Source organism: Salmo salar, chromosome 13 (assembly GCF_965601325.2).
Source record: "Salmo salar chromosome 13, fSalSal1, whole genome shotgun sequence".
NCBI lineage: Eukaryota > Metazoa > Chordata > Actinopteri > Salmoniformes > Salmonidae > Salmo > Salmo salar.
Genome location: NC_138303.1, coordinates 74287501 through 74305885, shown reverse-complemented (window position 1 = coordinate 74305885; position 18385 = coordinate 74287501). Strand labels below are relative to the sequence as shown.

Here is an 18385-nt window from a genome sequence, read left to right as displayed (position 1 = left end):
TATTACACCAAATCAACACTAGAGGGACCTATTACCAGCATTAACAAGTACTACCCCTATGGAGTTGCAGGAACACACACTGAGGGACAAGTCATTTTTACACCAGTGTTACTAAAACAATGCAACAGGTAAGCTAATTCATAAGACAACTCCAAATTGCAATGAAGCTATAGACCTGTCGTTCTGTTATCATCTCCATAAAGAAGAACATATTTTTTAAATAAACTACAAATAAAAAATCCTGAGATGACGCCAAAACTACAAATTATAAAAATTGAGACCTCACACTTTTTGGTCATGCATTATAACCTCATTTTGTGGCCATTGAACAGAACAGTTTGTTAAATCAGTAAACTTAAATCAGTAACCTCAGTAAACCTTTTTAATCCTCATCCAACACATTCACCAACCAGTTCAGTGACTACAAAAAGCATGCTAAACTAGATCTACCACAACAGCAACAACATGAACGACACAGAACAGTTCAGTTCCATGTAGCTCAGGTCGCTTGCTGTATTACAGTAAATTTACAGCGGCGGTCATATTGTTTGGCTCTCTCCTCCCCGAGCCTGGATCAATGCCTGGGGTAGGGGGGAGGTTAACGCCCACAGGCCAGGCTTAGCTGAGAAAACAATCCCAGTGATTTGGACAAGACTGTTCGCCCTCCATTCAACAGACCTACTGTCTGAACCCTTCTCTATCCATTCGATCATATTTATGTCAAAGAGCACATAAAGATGGGACCCCTGCCCCCCCCCCACACACAAAGCCCCGCATCCTCCCGGGGTCACATGGGCCCAATCAGCCCAATCAACTCTGCTCTGTTTCTAATACAGAGCAGAGTGGGGATGTTGGTTGATTGGGCCCATGTGACCCGGGATCAAACCAAACTCATGGTGTCCTGTTCATGGAAGAACATAATCAGCAACAGCTGATCGTTTCCCACTCTGTCCTTCTTTCCCTGAATCGCCAAATACTCTTAAAACAACAAAGATAGCCCAACTCGCCACATTGGGTTTGATATGCAGAGGCCGTTGAAGGAGGGAGTGAATAGCAAAAGAGAGGTACCTCATTAGCTGATCCTTCTGAAGGGAAAGGTCAGGGCCTGCATATGCTGCCCATATTCCTCGAAGCATGCTGGGAAGGGAGAGGGCTGCCAGCTATAATGGGGAGTCGAAGGAGAACCTCTGGTCTCTTGTTTGCGCCGAAACAGACGGCGAGTTCTCCTGGCTTTATTAACCTGGTTAGGTCAGCTATAAGGAAGTTGAAAGAAGCACTCACATCTCTGGGAGGAGAAACAATGGTGACCCCTATTATGCAGGTTGCTATAATACTGTAATATTATATATTATAATACTGGTCTAATGAGCACAGCACTTTGAAATAATAATGTTGAAGTGAATGTGATGGTAGTGGTTTGGAAAATAAGGATGTCTAAGTCTGTTCTGTGGTGTTTGGAGTGTCTAGACAAGTTGCTCATCAGTCTGTTGTGGTGCTGCTCTGAGGTGTAATGTTGTCTGACCAGTTGGCCCACCCAAACCTTTCAAAGCAACATGGTTCCAAATAAACAGAGTGAGACAGTTGGGGAAGGAAGAACGATAGAAAGAGGAAAATAGAGCGAGATGGTCCTGTATGGCTCAGTTGGTAAAGCATGGTGCTTGAAAATGGCAGGATTGTTGGTTTGATTCCCGGGGCCACCCATACGTAAAATGTATACGCGCATGCCTGTTAGTCGCTTTGGATAAAACCGTCCGATAAATGGCATATACATAAAGAAGAATATTATATATTCGAGAGAGAGAGGAAGATGGATAGAAAGTGAGCTGCGTCATAAGGACAACTAAAGCCCAGCAGAAAGAGGCAGCTCAGTTTGGTTAATGCCATGTTTGTATCTCTTCCTACAAGCACAGAAAAGCAGAACCATTTGTGTCTCGCCTCGTTTCCCCTCTAGCAACGATCAGGGCGGCAGCAATAACGGCTTGCGCCCTGCATATCTAATGATAGCATTTATGACCTCATAATGGGAGAGGAATATAGGACAGACATGGTTGGTGAGTCAAGCACCGACACGTTCGGTTCCATTTCAACAGACTACTGTCTCTGTTAGAAAATACCTATCTGGTCATTCAACATGCGGAACACATCCACCCATGGCACTACTGTCTGCTAACTGGTAGATGTATTCCAGACACAACACTGGCCATGTTCTTACTCAAGAGGCTTTTCGCTACAGCTCAACAGCAGGGGATGCTGCTGTGACCAACACAAATGACCTCTTCAGATGCAGTGTAACATGGCTTCGCATCAGCCTCCTGTAGTGGATCATCTAGTCAGTGCTGCACTTAACAGCCCACTCACACTATATCCAACAGAGCTCCGGTAGTGGAGAGCCATTTCAAAGCAGCCACAGGGAATATAGGGACACTAGTCAAAGAAGTGTCAGCTGCGGCATATTACTCAATTTATTGGACTTGATTTAATACCTTCTGCCTCGCAAGGCTTTTCTGGCATTAGGGGACTTAAGTGACTAAAGGCATATAAGACCTGGGCAGTGAGTACAATATGTGTCTTCCCCATCACCAGTATAATATGGTACTACCTCCGTACCCCAACTGACTTATTCAAATCACCGTAATTCCAGTTCCTCTGGTGCTCTTAAAGAAATTGACAAAAGGGGTGACAGAGGGGTGATAGAGGGGTGAGGATCAAGACCAATATTGTTTTGTGGGTGTGCAGAAAAAAGTGGGATGGGTAGAAGAGGAGAGAATGTTGAATGAGAAAAGCTGCTGCCTTCAGATGTGAGAAGAGGTGAAGCTGGGCAGAATCTCACTGGGGAAGGTCTATGCATCTTCATTTTTCAGCCGCAGCATCAGTCTTCCAAGAGACTTCATGGTTGTTACCCCTGTTTACAGAGATGCTTTTGAAAGCCCGGCGGCCGACGCTCTTGGAACTCTCTGGAATGGAAAACAGTGAAAGTGATGACGTACACTCCAAAGCAACACACACACACGTAGACAGCCAGACAGACACACTCACAGTTCTGCATAACAAAACATACCTGCAGTATTGCTCTCCAACATGCTGTGTATTCTGTAAACCTGTAATTATTCTTAGCATCTACACAGTATGGTTGGCACCTGAAGAGTCCACATAGTATATCAGGAATGGGTCACCCAGAGAGAGAAGGGAAGCACCACATTAGAAAACAGGCAGACAAACTCAAGTCCAATTTTTATTTATTTTCTAACTGCAGATTGAAGGTATACAACTGAACATTGTTATTTTTCATATGAGACTCATAAATAAAAATACAAAAAATGTTCACTACAAAACAATCTACTGTTAGTAGGATGTAAAAAATATTATCTTTCACTATCGAAGGCACAAAATGTACTTAGTGACAACATGGAGAAGAAAACCTGCAGCATTTAATCTCTTTTATTTTTTTTGTATTTTTTTTACACTCCATCAGAGAACACTGAAATGTTACAAAGAGATGTGTCTGATCCTAAACTGAAAGAAAAACCACTCTAAATCAACAGACAGATGCTGGGATCCGTGGCACAACTCACACATGGGAAGCAGAATCACAGACACAGCACGTCGCTGGAAAAGACAAAGGACCTTTGCAAAGCTCTAATGCAAATGAAAACATTTTTATACAAATAACAAAAAAAGAGAAAAATAAAATAATAATTGGGCACCTTCTAAGATTAGGCTAAGATTAGGTGCTGAGGTAGACGAAAACTATAACAATTCAAATCATAAAAACACTATTTTCTTAATACAGAGCAACTCGACTGGCACTTGTGCTGTCACAACAAGGAAGAAAGAAACAAAAATCACAGACAAGCCAGAGAAAGAGAGAAAAGCTTTGTTACATAAAAAGCTTTGTAATGCTTGGTCCGACAGGGCAATTGGTCCTCAGTGCCAATATAAAAAAGACAATGTCTTGGTGCTTTGTTACTCAAACAGTTTAGTTTAGACCTCAAATGGCACATGCATGGCAACACTGCATAAAATGGCTACTCGTTCTAGAACACCACACTGAAACACAGAGTGCCTACTCCAGGGATGCCATGATTTCGTACAGCTTTAAAAATATATTTTTTAAATGCAAATTCGAAACACAAGTACTTAATAACAGAAAAGTCATAATGTTAAGCTGGGGCAACACTGGTTTTGACAAGCTGCCAAAGTGGTTGGAAGGACATTAACTGCTCAGCAAACCTGTTGCTGACAACAAAATATTATCAATGAAAAAAACATACTTTGACTTTGATTTCCAAAATGAACAGGCAAATGTCCTTCAGAACAGATTGAAAACGAAAAAAATGCATACTATTTCCATGGCCCGGGACTGTTCTATCATTTTTTAAATCTTATACTGATATGCTTCATTGTCTGTATTTTATGAACATTTTTCTTCCTTGCTTTTTGTGCGTAAACGAGTAACATTGCTTTTGGGTGTCAATTACAGACAAAGAACAAAAAACTAAAACATCAAAAAGGTGGTTTGCCCACTACCAATTTTAGGCTAAAGCAGTCCTAGATGACAGTTCCTTTTTGATTCTAAATCAGAAAATCAGGTCATCTCAAATCGTCATGACATCCCTAGAGTGCTGGAGACACCATTTATTATCTTCTGAAAGTACAGAAACTAAGCAGATATAGATGGGTATTTTTGTTGAACAATTTCCATTTTAGGCACAAAGATATTACAGAAACATCAGAGTAACATTGAGGGAAGAACTATATCAATGCCAATGTATTTTCTTTCAACATGTCGAGAGAAAAGTAGCATAGAGCATTGTTTTTATTTTGTATCTGATCTGATTAGTGCATTTTTCATTAATACACGCACACGGATACACACTTTCTTTAATGCGCGCACACACACACACACACACACAAAACAAGTATAAAACATTCAAACAATAAGAGCATGTGATTGAATACCTCTAGTCATTGAAGTGTGATGTGATCGTTTCAGGCTCTCTGGCCTGCCACTCTGAATTGGTGACTGAAGTTATTATTATAGTGGATGAAAATTGGACGAGGGAAACCCCTCAGCTCACAGTGTTGGAGAATCAGTGGCAAGACAACCTTGGGCCACTATGACCATGTCATGCTTTTTTTGTCACTTCAAGTACAAAAACTAAATGTTGGCAATAAAATTGTGAATGACGTGTACTAATTGATCGACGGCAGCATCCCAGCCATCCATTTTGAATGATCTCTTTTATTTTTTTTTGGCAGATTTAGTCCTTCACCTACAATGCATTGACATCCAGAAAGCAACACTTACTACAACATGTTCACACATACACACACACACACACACACACAGACACACACGTCCAACATTACCAAAGAGGAGCAAGGCAAAAGATTCAAAACCAGAGGAAAAAAAATAGTTAAAAAAACGAAATACAAATATTTGCCCTGCTGAAACTCTCGACAAATGGAAAGGGACTGACACCGAATACAAAAATATCACAATTTTTATATATCAAACTGCCTCTGTTGGCTCTTGTTCAGGAATACACTCCTTTGAGAGAAATTGTCGACCAAGAGGATCTCTTTTTTTCTAGCCTTCCTTTCTTCTTTGATTACCACTTGCAGTCCCAATTGTCCAGGGCACACTACATCGCTGTGTACATGACCTGTTCTTGGCGGTTCAGCATTGGTGAACCTTCTTTTTTTCACATTACAAAACTACAATTCTATTCACATATTTTCAAGTTTAATGCTTTTTTTAAACTCTCTTATAAGTACTATTTCTTCTTCTACTGCATTCATCCCTCTTACCCCATACTTAAGGCCTTAAAATCTCTTCTCTGCTCTTAAGGTTACTGTAAGGGGGACGGACGGACACAGACTGTAAGAGAAGAATAAACACTTGTTTAATTTTCATTTTTTTCTAACAATATCTACCATCTCTTACCCTTTGTATAAATGTCACTTACAGATGTGAAAGGACAATAAATCAACACTTGAAAGCATGAGATGAAGTTGCAATGATGCAATAATGCAAAACACACAGAAAATAAATGTGCTTTTGCAAAAATGAAAACAAAACAACTTAGAGGTAGCTTTTAAACAATGACCGACCCCACCAGCTTTTCAACAAGCAAGGTTCATAAAAAAATACCAAGTTTGGTAACAATAATGCACAAAAATACACAACAATAAAAATCTCTTTTCACCGTGGCACTTAATTTTCGCGTACACATTGCTTTGTCACATCTCCCTCGCGCAACAACGCAGCTTTCGGACACACACACACACACACAAAAAAACAAAAAAACAATACAAGAAATAAAAACACAAGCACATGAGGTCACAAAAAAACGAGGTAATTCAAGTACAATGTGCTGAGCTAAATCAAGACATAATAGGAAACAGAGACAAAGCGAAGGAACAAAACCATATATAAAGAGTTGATTTATTCTGTCTTCTTACTGGTCGCCCCCTGGGCTGGGCAGGCCATGTCTCGTCCAATCAGTGAAGCCCCCCCACCCCCCTCTCCCGCTAATCATTCAGATATGTGATTACCATGGTAACACTGAACTAACTGACAGTGGTGCTCATAATGTCTTCATTATGCTGCCATATGAACAGATATAATGCTTGTCGTAACAGGTTACGACAACTTATGACAACATATTTTACACTTATGACAACTGATATAGCACTGTTACAATTACGCATGAAACACAATTTTCCACCTGGCATCACATGTATGGTTTCACGCGACATAACAGTATATATGTCCTGTAATAACAGGTGCCATATCTCCTTATAATTGCATTATGAAGGCATTACGACCACCCCTTGGCGCAATCCACAGCAGCCTTTGTCATTTTGGTCTCCATCACAACGGCATATAGAGATTATGAGATTATTAATGTGAGAAAATAGTTAAATGTTATGAGTCAGTCCATGTACTAAATCTTAGTGTAATTGATGATAATCTGGTTAAACGTATATTAATATCAGTCCAGTATCTATAGCGGGGGAAATGTAACATCTCCAGTTAATGCTGTATAGAGATTTATGGTTCAAGAGATAAAAGAGCGGCGGCTTCGCAGCGAGCAAACCCCTCAAAAATATATCTGATATAAACATCAAACAGAGACTGTCGTCGTAATGTGTCTTTACCTGTGCAATGAAGCTATGATAAACTATGATGCGGAGCCAAAGATACCGAGATGAAAAAAAGTGACAGTCATGGTTCGACTCTCGAGAGGCTCCGGTGAAACCGATATGGGAATATCATCCTCTGCTCATCTCCCTTGCTGTACAAAAGACAACCCTCTGCGTGGGTACGAAGGTGTTGTGCCCCAATCAAATTCAACTTCGCTTCTGCTGATGCAGTACAATAAATGGTGCTATTTTTCCATAGGGCTGGCTGAAATGTGCCACATGGTCTGGCCCTTAGGCTCTGATTCTCGGGGGCTATCTGAATGGCATTACGCCACTATAGGGGTCTAAGTGCTCTGTGCCACCAGGTCTGATGACTCCATTTTCTAGCACTCTGGTAAACAATGGGATGGGTAGGGGCCAACTGCGACATGTTCCTCAAGCAGAACATGACTTGGTATCCAATCTAATCCAATCAAATCAGGAGGGGATCTGTAGTACTGTGTCATGGAATGAGAGCATTGACCCACCCAAGTTACAGTAGGATACAATTCCATTCCAGAAAAGGTGAGGGTGTCAAAACTACATTTAGGGATAGCCAGTGGTTAAAATGATGGGGAGGTGTGGGTTCAGATAGCCTTTGAGAATCAGTTCAGTTCCAGGTGTGGCTTGGGTGACATCTCTTAAGTCTGTGGGTAGACTTAAGGACAACTCCATCGACGCACCGACGGGTTCTGTGTTAGGCAATTTGACAACTCGAAACAAAACATACATAGATGTACTGAACGACATATGAATTTTAAGGGGAAATGTCCTCTCGGTCAGAACCTCAGTTTTCCTCCGCCTAGCCCAGCCCTTTTCCTCACTGTGTCCACCTTTGCCCTCTGCTCATTCACTCTCTTCGCATTCAAAAACCGCCTGTGCTTCCATCTCATGGATCTTCTCGCTTGACTTCTTCGCCACAGGTCTCGTCCTCCTCCTCCTCCTACTTCTCCTCATCCTCCACTTCCTTCCTCAGCCCCATCCTCCTCCTCTGCCCGTCTTCCTTCCCCCGGGCTGTCGTCTGGAGGCCTCAGACGTAGCAGAGGTACAGGTAGGTCTTCTCTATTCTCCAGTCTGGGGGGACGTCTTCGGGCTTGTGGCCCTTCATGTGCTTCTGCATGGCCGAGAGGCTGGGGCAGTACTCAAGGCAGATGGTGCATTGGTAGGGCGACGCGCCGTTGTGGGTGCGCAGGTGTTTGATCATGGCCGAGTAGTCCCTGGATCGCTGGTGGCACAGCTTGCACTCAAACGGCTTCTCACCTGGGGAGGGTAACGACAACAACAACGTCAACAAGAACAACGTCAGGCTGAGGAAGGGAACTCTATATGACGTTGTACACTGAGTGTACAAAACATTAAGAACACCTGCTTTTTCCATGACAGACTGACCAGGTGAATCCAGGTGAAAGCTATGATCCCTTATTGATGTCACTTGTTAAATCAGTGTAGATGAAGGGGAGGACAGATTAAAATAGGATTTTTAAGACATGGATTGTGTATGTGTGCAATTCAGAGGGTGAATGGGCAAGACAAAAAAATGTATGCCCTTTTAATGGTAGTACTGTAGGTGCCAGGCGCACCGGTTTGAGTGTGCCAAGAACTGCAACGCTGCTGGGTTTTTCTGCTGGGTTTTTCACGCACAACAGTTTCCGGTGGGTATCCGGTGGGTATTAAGAATGGTCTACCACCCAAAGGACATCCAGCCAACTTGACACAACTGTGGGAAGCATTGGAGTCAACATGGGCCAGCATCCCTGTGGAATGCTTTCAACACCTTGTCGAGACCATGCGCCGACGAATTGAGGCTGTTCTGAGGGCAAAGGGGGGGGGGGGGGGGTATACTGTTTAGTATACATTTACAACGCAGACTTGAAGGATCAACTTTCTTTTAGAGCTTCCTACACTTTTTCTAGCAGGAAGATAAAAATATCTAGTGGTCTCAATTAGCAATGACTATCATGTCTATAAAATCCCCACGACCAAATTGAAAGGTGTACGTCATCGTGGATAATGGTATTTCATATAGTGCTGCTGTGCAGAAAAGGCTTTAGAATCAATCTCTCAACTGCCCCTATAATGTGCTTTACAAACCAAACCCCTGCATTCAATTATACGGATGTACATTTTGTCACATCTAAATGGCTAACACTTCAATTACAAAAGGACCTATGCCATTTTGAAACACCAAATCACAACTTCAATTTGATCACATTTGATTCTCGGCGGTTCCAAAGCCGCTACATTCCTGTGCATGTGATATTCAGGACCAGAACTCCTAAACGTGCAAATGACTAGAGTGATGGCGAGGAATAATCCCCAGCGCTCAATCCGACAGGCGCAAATTAGACATGTAAATGCCGACCTTTACCAATGGCATTTGAAATGAGGTGTCGCATGTGATCGGGGCCGTGAACGACGCCAACGCACGTGCCACGTTACAGAGAGAGAGGCTTCTTGTCGCTGGCTGCCGATGGATATCTCTCTGATGTGTGTCGCTGCATCTACTCTTAGTTTTCTTTTTTCGACGCATTGGACCTGACCCCTGTGGGAAGGGGGTCAAGGTTGTGTTTACCCGCCTATGCAAATAGCCACGCCAAGAAGACTGTCATTACGGGGCGTGCTGCCTGCAGAGGCCTCACACGTCAGCAGTGTCGACAATAACCACACTGTAAACAGGGTCGCCTCAGATAACCGGGCAATAATGAATTGCAAATGAGGCTTGGTATTGATTTGCAATTGACAGGTGGGACTCGGGAAGGGGGAAGGAGGGTGGGAGGTTGCCAATGTCGATGATTCATCAAGCGGCTCCCTTTTGTGCGCGGTGGCCTTTGACTGTGAGCTTGTCACTAGCTCTTGTTATCTCCAGTGCGCTCCGGCTCACCGCAAACGAAGGCCCCTGGCCCCCACAAAAGGGGAAAGGGGGGTGGGAGAGAAAAAGCCAATTATTTGACAGGCTGCCTTGATAGTGCGGCTTAACAGCTGGCTTATTGAATGGAAGACGGGGGGTGTGTTTTGGTTGGGGGTTGGAGCCGGTAAAGCCTTGGCTCAACAGCAGTCCTCGGAGGCTAGGTGGTGTCTGTGTGTGTGTGTGTGTGTATGTGTGTGTGTGCGCACGCCCCCATCGTGGCAACCAGAGTAATCCAGAGTAACAGCACATGTCCCTAATCCTAATGTTTGGGGATGTAAATTCAGCCAACACAAGAGTGACAAGTCCCTGAGACTGACTGACACCTGGTTGACACCTTTATAGAGCTGTAAAGGCCCGGTGTCAATTTGGAGGCTCCTCACCAACGTTCTGTTTACTGGCCCTTGGAATCATTCAGAAAAACAGTCTGCTTATAGTATGCCTTGTAAAAGCAGCAATCTAGTGTATGCATTCTACTACACACACTGACCCCAGCCCTTCGTAATGCCCAGTATAACACCATTGAACACATACATTAGAGTGCCAGTTTTACATACACTTCCCCTCCTTCTGTGTTATAGCACTGAACTCAATCCATTATGGAGCCGAGGTGGATCTCTAGTGTCTTGGCTTAGTGTCCAGTGGGAACTCCTGGTAGAAACTATTAGTATAGTACACTAACTCTATTCCTTGAAAGCTCTCCTGTGTATCATAGCTGACATTTTCCCACTGTAACAGAGCTGACATTTTTATCCTTGTTACGAAGCTGACATTCTATTGGCATATTTCCAGTGTAATGGAGTGGATTTTCCTGTCCGTTGTGAACCTAACAATGCATACGGTACCTGTGTGCACACGGTAGTGGGTCTCCAGCTGGTGCTTGAGGCTGAACTTCTTCCCACAGCCGTTACATTCGTAGGGCTTTTCCCCGGTGTGGATGCGCTTGTGGCCCTTCAGAGTGCTCTCGTCACGGAAGCAGCTCCCGCAGAACTCGCACTCATATGGATGGTCACCTGCTGAACACGGGGGACAAGGGAAGGGGAAAAAACTAATTGGAGTCCACTCATATCTTTGTGTTATGGCTGCAAATAGACAAAAAACGTAAATGCAAAAATAATAAATAGACAGATAGATATAGATATAAATAAATATGTCAATGGCCATACACAAATAAAAGAAGTACAAGTGGTTTTCTATTCAATGCCAAGATGAATCACGTGACAAAGGCTAGCATTGCTTCACAATCACACTGAGCTATCAGCGGCAGAACTCAAACATTCTTATAAACACTAACGAGATAGCGCCCCTCTATTTTCCAGTCCACTCTCAAGTTCTCTCTTTTTGTAGGTCAAATTAGAATACTGTACCCTTGCCGCCCTGGTGCCACTCGTGTAATTGGTATTCAGATGTCAATAATCAGGGATATTATGATATGCGGGGGCTCTCTCCAGCGCTCGGCTACTAATTGCTTTCCTGTGTCTGACTAGCAGCCTCCCATACATCATTCGCTCCCCACTACAGATGCGCCACGCTGCCAGGCGTGTAATGTTCTTGATATTTAATGCATTTCACTCAGCCACTGAAGGTTTAAGTCATCGCCAATGACCTACGCGTTTCATTATCTGGCTGTCCGAGCGGCACCGTGCCTAGGAATAAATTGCATTTCTCGTTATGTACTGTCATGCTCTGGCACCCATCACCCCCGTTAAGAGACAATGTCAATTTCCTCCAGCACGTATTTTCATTGGAGACGCACCCTTAAATGCTATTCACGTTTGGGCGCGGCGGCTGTTTGGGGGGGGGGGGGGGGGGTGTGACGCCCGGCGAGTTTGACGCTTTCGGGTTGAGGGGATAATTTTGAAAGGGAGGGCAGGGACAAAAAAAGACAGCGAAAAAGTAAAATATATAGAGAGAAAGAGGGAGAAAGATATAGAGAGAAAGAGGGAGAATCAAGAGTGGAGGGATGAAGAGAGAAGGGGGAGGGTAAAAATCAATAAAAGTGACAGTCTTTATTTGTCTGCATGAAGTTATCAGTGGCTCCCGCTGTAAGACATTGTGCTCTTTCTAGCGTTTCAGTAGCTGCAGAGATCACAATCCATCACAGAGCGCGGCGGGGCCCGTGCGACGCTACAGGAATAATAATGGAGCTGAGATTCACCTGCCTTTAATTAGAAGCAGGCTGAGCCCCAACCAGACCAATCCGGAGGACAGCATGCTAATGCTCAGTGCACAGACTACGGAAGATTATTTACCTTCAGATGCACATAGGCAACGTGCTATAAGTCATACACTACACATATAACTAACACTTCAAAATGTCATTCTTATTAGCAGGGGAGCGGACTTCATTGCTTCTCTACGAAAAAGTCAATGTTTGACATGAAAAAAAAAAGCCATAATCACATTGTGTTGTGCAATCCAAATGCCAGGCAGGACTTAATTTTGTCAGGAATCCATTAGCTCCCAGGCACTGGAGATGCAGCATCGTAAATCAGAAGTCTCTCTCTCTCTCTCTCTCTCTTTCAATGCCTGTTGGGATCTAAGACACAATGCCTGGGGTCTAATGACAGCGAGGGGCACAGATGAGGACCCAGCACACCGAGGCAGAACCGTGGTATGGGAGTGGACCCTTGGGTACCCCGGGCACTGCCACCTGCGTTTCCATGCCCCCTGGGGGTGCTGGCGCGGACAGTGTACCTGCTGCCTCGACACCTGCTGCCTAGCCCCCCTCTCCCCAGGCCCTGGCGAGGGCAGGTTCATTATGCGATAAGCGGCTGTAAATCAGGGGGCTCTGTCACTGCCAGGGCCATCTCTCTTTCTCCTTCTCCCTCTCTAGCCTGGCGCTATCAAACAGCTGCAAACACAAAACACCCTGCTGCAAATGGGCCCCTAGTTAAAAAACAAGCGGCCGCTGCACAACAACGGAATATTAACGAGGGCCTGGGCCGCAGCACGCGTCTGCAAGCACGGAGGGGAGGGAGGATGGCGGGAGTGAGGAAGGACAGAGGAGGCTGCCATGACTGCCATCACTATGAGCCCCCATTGTACAACAGTGTGTCTGTGTGTGTGTGTGTGCAGCATCTCGTTTGAGGGACAGTGAGATGGAGGGAGAGAGGTGAAGTAAGAGGGAGAGGGATAGACTGCATATCAAAGAGAATGAAAATGGGGAGGGACAGATGAAGACAGACAAAGAGGAAGACGTGAGAGGGAAATAGGGAGGGAGAGAGAAAGACTGTATGTGGGGTTAGCCTACCCTTCTCCAGGGAATAAATCATTGGGAGATTGATACACTCACTGTAATAAGCATCATTAAATCGGTTGCCTCTCTCTGTCCTCAATACTGAATCAATGTCAAAACAGTAGGTGACATCAGCGAAGCTGCTTTCTAAAGCAATCAGTTTTCCCGAAACAACCTCTGTATCAAGCATGCTAATACTGTGTATATTGTACTCGCTCTAGCTATTGTGCTTGCAGCTGTGAGGTAGAAGGCAGAAGACATGAGGGAGAGGACGATGGTCTTGTTGGAAAAGGGCAGCCAACAGATGGACTGCTCGACTATTGCGCTTTTCCAACAAGTAACCTACTACTGCGTAGTACACACAGAAACATGAACGAGATTATTATATCATCAAAGGGCAAATATATTTAAGAATTGCCAGTTACTTCCACTTTCTGGAAATTAGGATTTATTTTTGGCGCCATGACTACGCGTCTTGCCGACTTTTTAATCCCTTGACAAAGGCCCCCACATAATATTAAACGGATGCTTGCGACTGGCTCATTGTCATTTAATACACGCCTACGGAGGATCAGGTTCAAAGCAGCGAGACACTGCTGCCTCACTGCCCGTGTCTGGCTGCTGCTACCGAGATGGGGATTGGGATGACATTTCAGCAAGTCGTGCGTGGGGACCATCCGCGTGTCCTCTCTCGATGTTTGCAGTGAAAGCAGAGTAGCAGACGCACGGGTACAGTATACAGGACCGCCCCGTCTTGTCACTCGCGCTAAAATGCTGCGCCTCGGCTTGTAAATAGGCCGGCTGCGCTCATCTCGCCGCATTCATTTCAATTATTTATCCGTGAGACTGTGAGCTAGATCAGCTCTGACAGTGAGACTGTTATTTAAGGTCGCAGAGACCGTAGAGGAAAGGGAGAGGGGGGAAAAAAGGGATGCGAGAGAGAGAGCGTCCATCCTTTGCAAGCGAAATGGGATTCATTTCCATGTTCTCATATTCTGTCAGGGTAACAGAGGCTTCTCCCTGAATCACCTCATCCATCAGGCTATTTCGCTCTCCAGCCTTGTCCTATCACAACATATAGTATTAACATGGCCTTTCCTCACCAACAAACCAGCCTTGAGGTAAATAGCAGCTCTGTTTGATCATGGCATATATTCATTCAGCAAATGACCAGATCACCCTGGTTGTTCAGCCAGCCATGCCAATAGTATACTAGCCTACTAGGAAGCAGAAACACTGTCTTTTTGATGATTCCTTCTAGGAAGAAAACGTGACGTGGGATAGATAGGCCTAATAGGAAACAATGTTCCGCAGCCAGAGCCATGAACATGATGCCATGCGACACGTGCTGTTGCCCTGCAGGCTCTACACAGTTTAAACCAAGGTTGACGTTTATTGGGATGAATCCTGTCCTGGCGGCAGGCCTGAGCGATTTCCACTAGATCGGCCACAGCAAACTCAAAATGGCCTATATCGTAAAGATTCATGAAACCAAATTTCGATTTTTTTTCTTAATGTAAGGTTAGGCATAAAGTTAGCAGTGTGGTTAAAGTTAGGTTTAAGGTAAGGGTTAGGTTTAAAATCATATTTTATGACTGTGGCAGTGCCAGCTAGTGACTACCCTACAGAGCTGCCTCCAGTACATGAGTCATCCCAATAAATGCCGGTCTGCATCTCTAGACTGATACTACTGTATTGTGTTCTTCTTTCTGTTGGGCTACTGAGCCATCGCCACTTGTCAAATATACTGTCACCCATGTCTGTTAACGGGACAGCTCAGCACACCTTCATAACAAATATGGATCCCTTTACAGCTGTTGACCTGAGGGGATTGTATTGACAACCTTTTCCCTGTACCTCACCTGGTTTGGGATATATGGTGTCCTACTAGACATAATTTGTTGCAACAACATAGCCAAATTATCTTGTCACATCGTTAAAGTCTAATTATTACCTTTCCCAACAATAGCTAGGTTTCCATCCAATTTGACAGATTTTCATGCAAATATTAAAATATCTGTTTTTAAAAAAATGCAATTTCCATCAAACTGACTTGTTGCGGACAAAAAGCAGTGCATGATGACGTAATGCACATCAAAAGCACTTTGCCGTATAACTTTTAATTGTCCAAATAGAAAAACCTAAAGTAATATGGTTCTATCGCATTTTTATCTCCATCAACGGTTTTGGCACAAAAAAAAAGTATCGGAAAACTGCAAACGTGCCCACTCTGGTCTTGGCACATGCACTCTAGCAAACAGCTGGTAGATACAGTGCAGAAGGGTACATGATGAGATTATGGATAAGTGCATTTTTATTTGTTAATTGGCAGCCAAGCACCATTGATAATGTCACCAGCATACGATATTTATTGGAAAGGTGCTTTAAGCTCGTCACCGTGCACTTTCACAACCCTGTGAAGTTCATAACTTATTTCATCTGTAGCCTAATAATGTGTGCATGCTTTTCCAAGTCGCAGTGGGAGGACCACACAACATAGCATCGTGTGACTGAAAATTAAACATGGTTATTCAATCAATATTTTCGCATAAAAGCGTTTCCGCCACAATTGCTGCAGAATTAATTCGACACAAAAAGCTCCCCACCATGTCGAACGAAACAAATTGTCTGTTGACATTTGTGAAATTGTATCGACACTTCCTGTTTCCATAACAGCTGTCGTGATTTTTCCTTTTCACACGACATGACTTTACTCACGACATGACTTTACTCACGACATGACTTTACTCACGACATGACTTTACTCACGACATGACTTTACTCGCATAACAAGGTTGGATGGAAACGTGATTATTGCACAAGGTAATGTCTTCACCAACCTTCTCACGATCGATCTGCAATGTTGTGACGGCGTCATGTGTTAGTAGGGTAGTCAGAGAAGGAGTTGACTGTTTATTGCAGGGGAACATGAGTGGCCTATAGGTGTGCGTCTTAGTGCTCTAGGATAGATGGGGACTTGACATGGCTGCTCCTAAACGGTATTCGTCACCACTGCCACTAACCTGTGTGCGAGCGCAGGTGGCGTTTGAGTGCGGTGTGGCTGGGGAAGGTGCGATTGCACTCGCTGCAGATGTAGCTGCGCACGCCGGCGTGGACCTCCATGTGCTGCTGCAGCGCCGGCTGCGTCTGGAAACGCTTCCCGCACAGCAGACAGAAGATGGCCATGTCCAAGCCTGAGGGAGAGGGAGGAGAGGGTGAGTTTCCTTTAGTCATTTAGTCTGGTTTGTAGATTTATTTGAGCAGGAGATACTTTCGAGAACAATCTGACAGAATATCACATGTTGACAGTCACGTAGCCAAGTTATACATCATTTCTAGAACTAGTCAAAAAGTAATAAAAGGCATCTCTTTGTTCTATGGATTTTCAACATGATTGTTCATTGTACAATGTTGTACATTTCTTGAGATCTGTCCAGTCTTTTTAAGGAAAGACGTATCCTAAACCAAAGGTGTCTGTCATTGTAAAACACCACTGGGAAAAGCACAGCAGGCTTGAACATTGCAATTGTGATCCCTTACCACAAGAGGTCAGCACCAAGATGAGAGCAATGACAACCAAGGTGAGCAGTGTGACAACAGGCTAAGAACTGTGTTAGACTGGGCGCCGTCAACACAATGGGATGTGCAATGGCCCTGTCTCTCATGCTTGGTGCACTTTAATATGGCCCTCATAGAACACACTGTGAGGATATGCTTTCACAATCTTTTTAAGCAAACCATTTCTAATCACATAAGAAGGTATGAAGATGTGCTTAAGACTTCAATTGAGTCTCGAGTCCAACAAGTTGCGTTCATTTTACTCCAGCACAGGCAAACAGGAATACAGCAAGCACAAACACGCACGCACACACTCTCTTCACACTTTTTCAATTACCAGACTGGGGAAAACTCTGGGGAAAGAGTGAGTGTTTAGAGCTCAGCTTCTATTTCATCAGTCAATAACGCATCTTTGGGGCAAAGCTGCCACTAATTTAAAAATCTATGAGGAGCGGCAGCCTCATGTTCATAAACGCACCAGAGACAGCCCTCCCCCTGGATCAATCACTGTCTTGCCTCCACACTCGGGAGAGAACAAGGAGGGGGGAGAACAAGAGGGAGGGGGGGACAAGAGGGAGGGGACAAGGAGTGGGGGAGAGAGGTAGGAAAGGAAAGATGAGGAAAAGGTAGTGAGAGGAAAAATCAAGCAGCCATGTGCACGGTGAAGAGAGCAATGGGGTAGAGGGAGAGAACAGAGGGAGAGAGAGAACAGAGGGAGAGAACAGAGGGAGAGAACAGAGGGAGAGAACAGAGGGAGAGAACAGAGGGAGAGAACAGAGGGAGAGAACAGAGGGAGGGAGAGAACAGAGGGAGAGAACAGAGGGAGAGAGAGAACAGAGGGAGAGAACAGAGGGAGGGAGAGAACAGAGGGAGAGAGAGAACAGAGGGAGAGAACAGAGGGAGAGAACAGAGGGAGAGAGAGGACAGAGGGAGAGAGAGGACAGAGGGAGGGAGAGAACAGAGGGAGAGAACAGAGGGAGAGAACAGAGGGAGGGAGAGAACAGAGGGAGAGAACAGAGGGAGAGAGAGAACAGAGGGAGAGAACAGAGGGAGGGAGAGAACAGAGGGAGAGAGAGAACAGAGGGAGAGAACAGAGGGAGAGAACAGAGGGAGAGAGAGGACAGAGGGAGAGAGAGGACAGAGGGAGGGAGAGAACAGAGGGAGGGAGAGAACAGAGGGAGGGAGAGAACAGAGGGAGAGAACAGAGGGAGGGAGAGAACAGAGGGAGGGAGAGAACAGAGGGAGGGAGAGAACAGAGGGAGGGAGAGAACAGAGGGAGAGAGAGAACAGAGGGAGAGAGAGAACAGAGGGAGAGAGAGAACAGAGGGAGAGAGAGAACAGAGGGAGAGAACAGAGGGAGAGAGAGAACAGAGGGAGAGAGAGAACAGAGGGAGAGAGAGAACAGAGGGAGAGAGAGAACAGAGGGAGAGAACAGAGGGAGAGAGAGAACAGAGGGAGAGAGAGAACAGAGGGAGAGAGAGAACAGAGGGAGAGAA

At 44.7% G+C, this 18385-nt stretch overlaps 1 protein-coding gene across 2 annotated transcripts in view; it reads right to left on the bottom strand.

Annotated features, from left to right (window-relative positions):
• Nucleotides 1–3219: 3219 nt before the first annotated feature.
• Nucleotides 3220–18385, bottom strand: part of LOC106567727 (zinc finger and BTB domain-containing protein 16-A) — a 130203-nt gene continuing 115037 nt past the window's right edge. Inside the window, exons 5-7 of one of the 2 annotated variants that reach the window (XM_014137360.3) lie at nucleotides 16355–16525; nucleotides 10939–11109; nucleotides 3220–8448 (exon numbers count right to left, since the gene is read on the bottom strand). In XM_014137360.3, the coding sequence (XP_013992835.1) occupies nucleotides 8219–8448; nucleotides 10939–11109; nucleotides 16355–16525 (572 nt within the window). In that variant the 3' untranslated portion in view covers nucleotides 3220–8218. The remainder of the gene's footprint in view (nucleotides 8449–10938; nucleotides 11110–16354; nucleotides 16526–18385) is intronic. The other variant, XM_014137361.3, reaches the window with a different exon arrangement.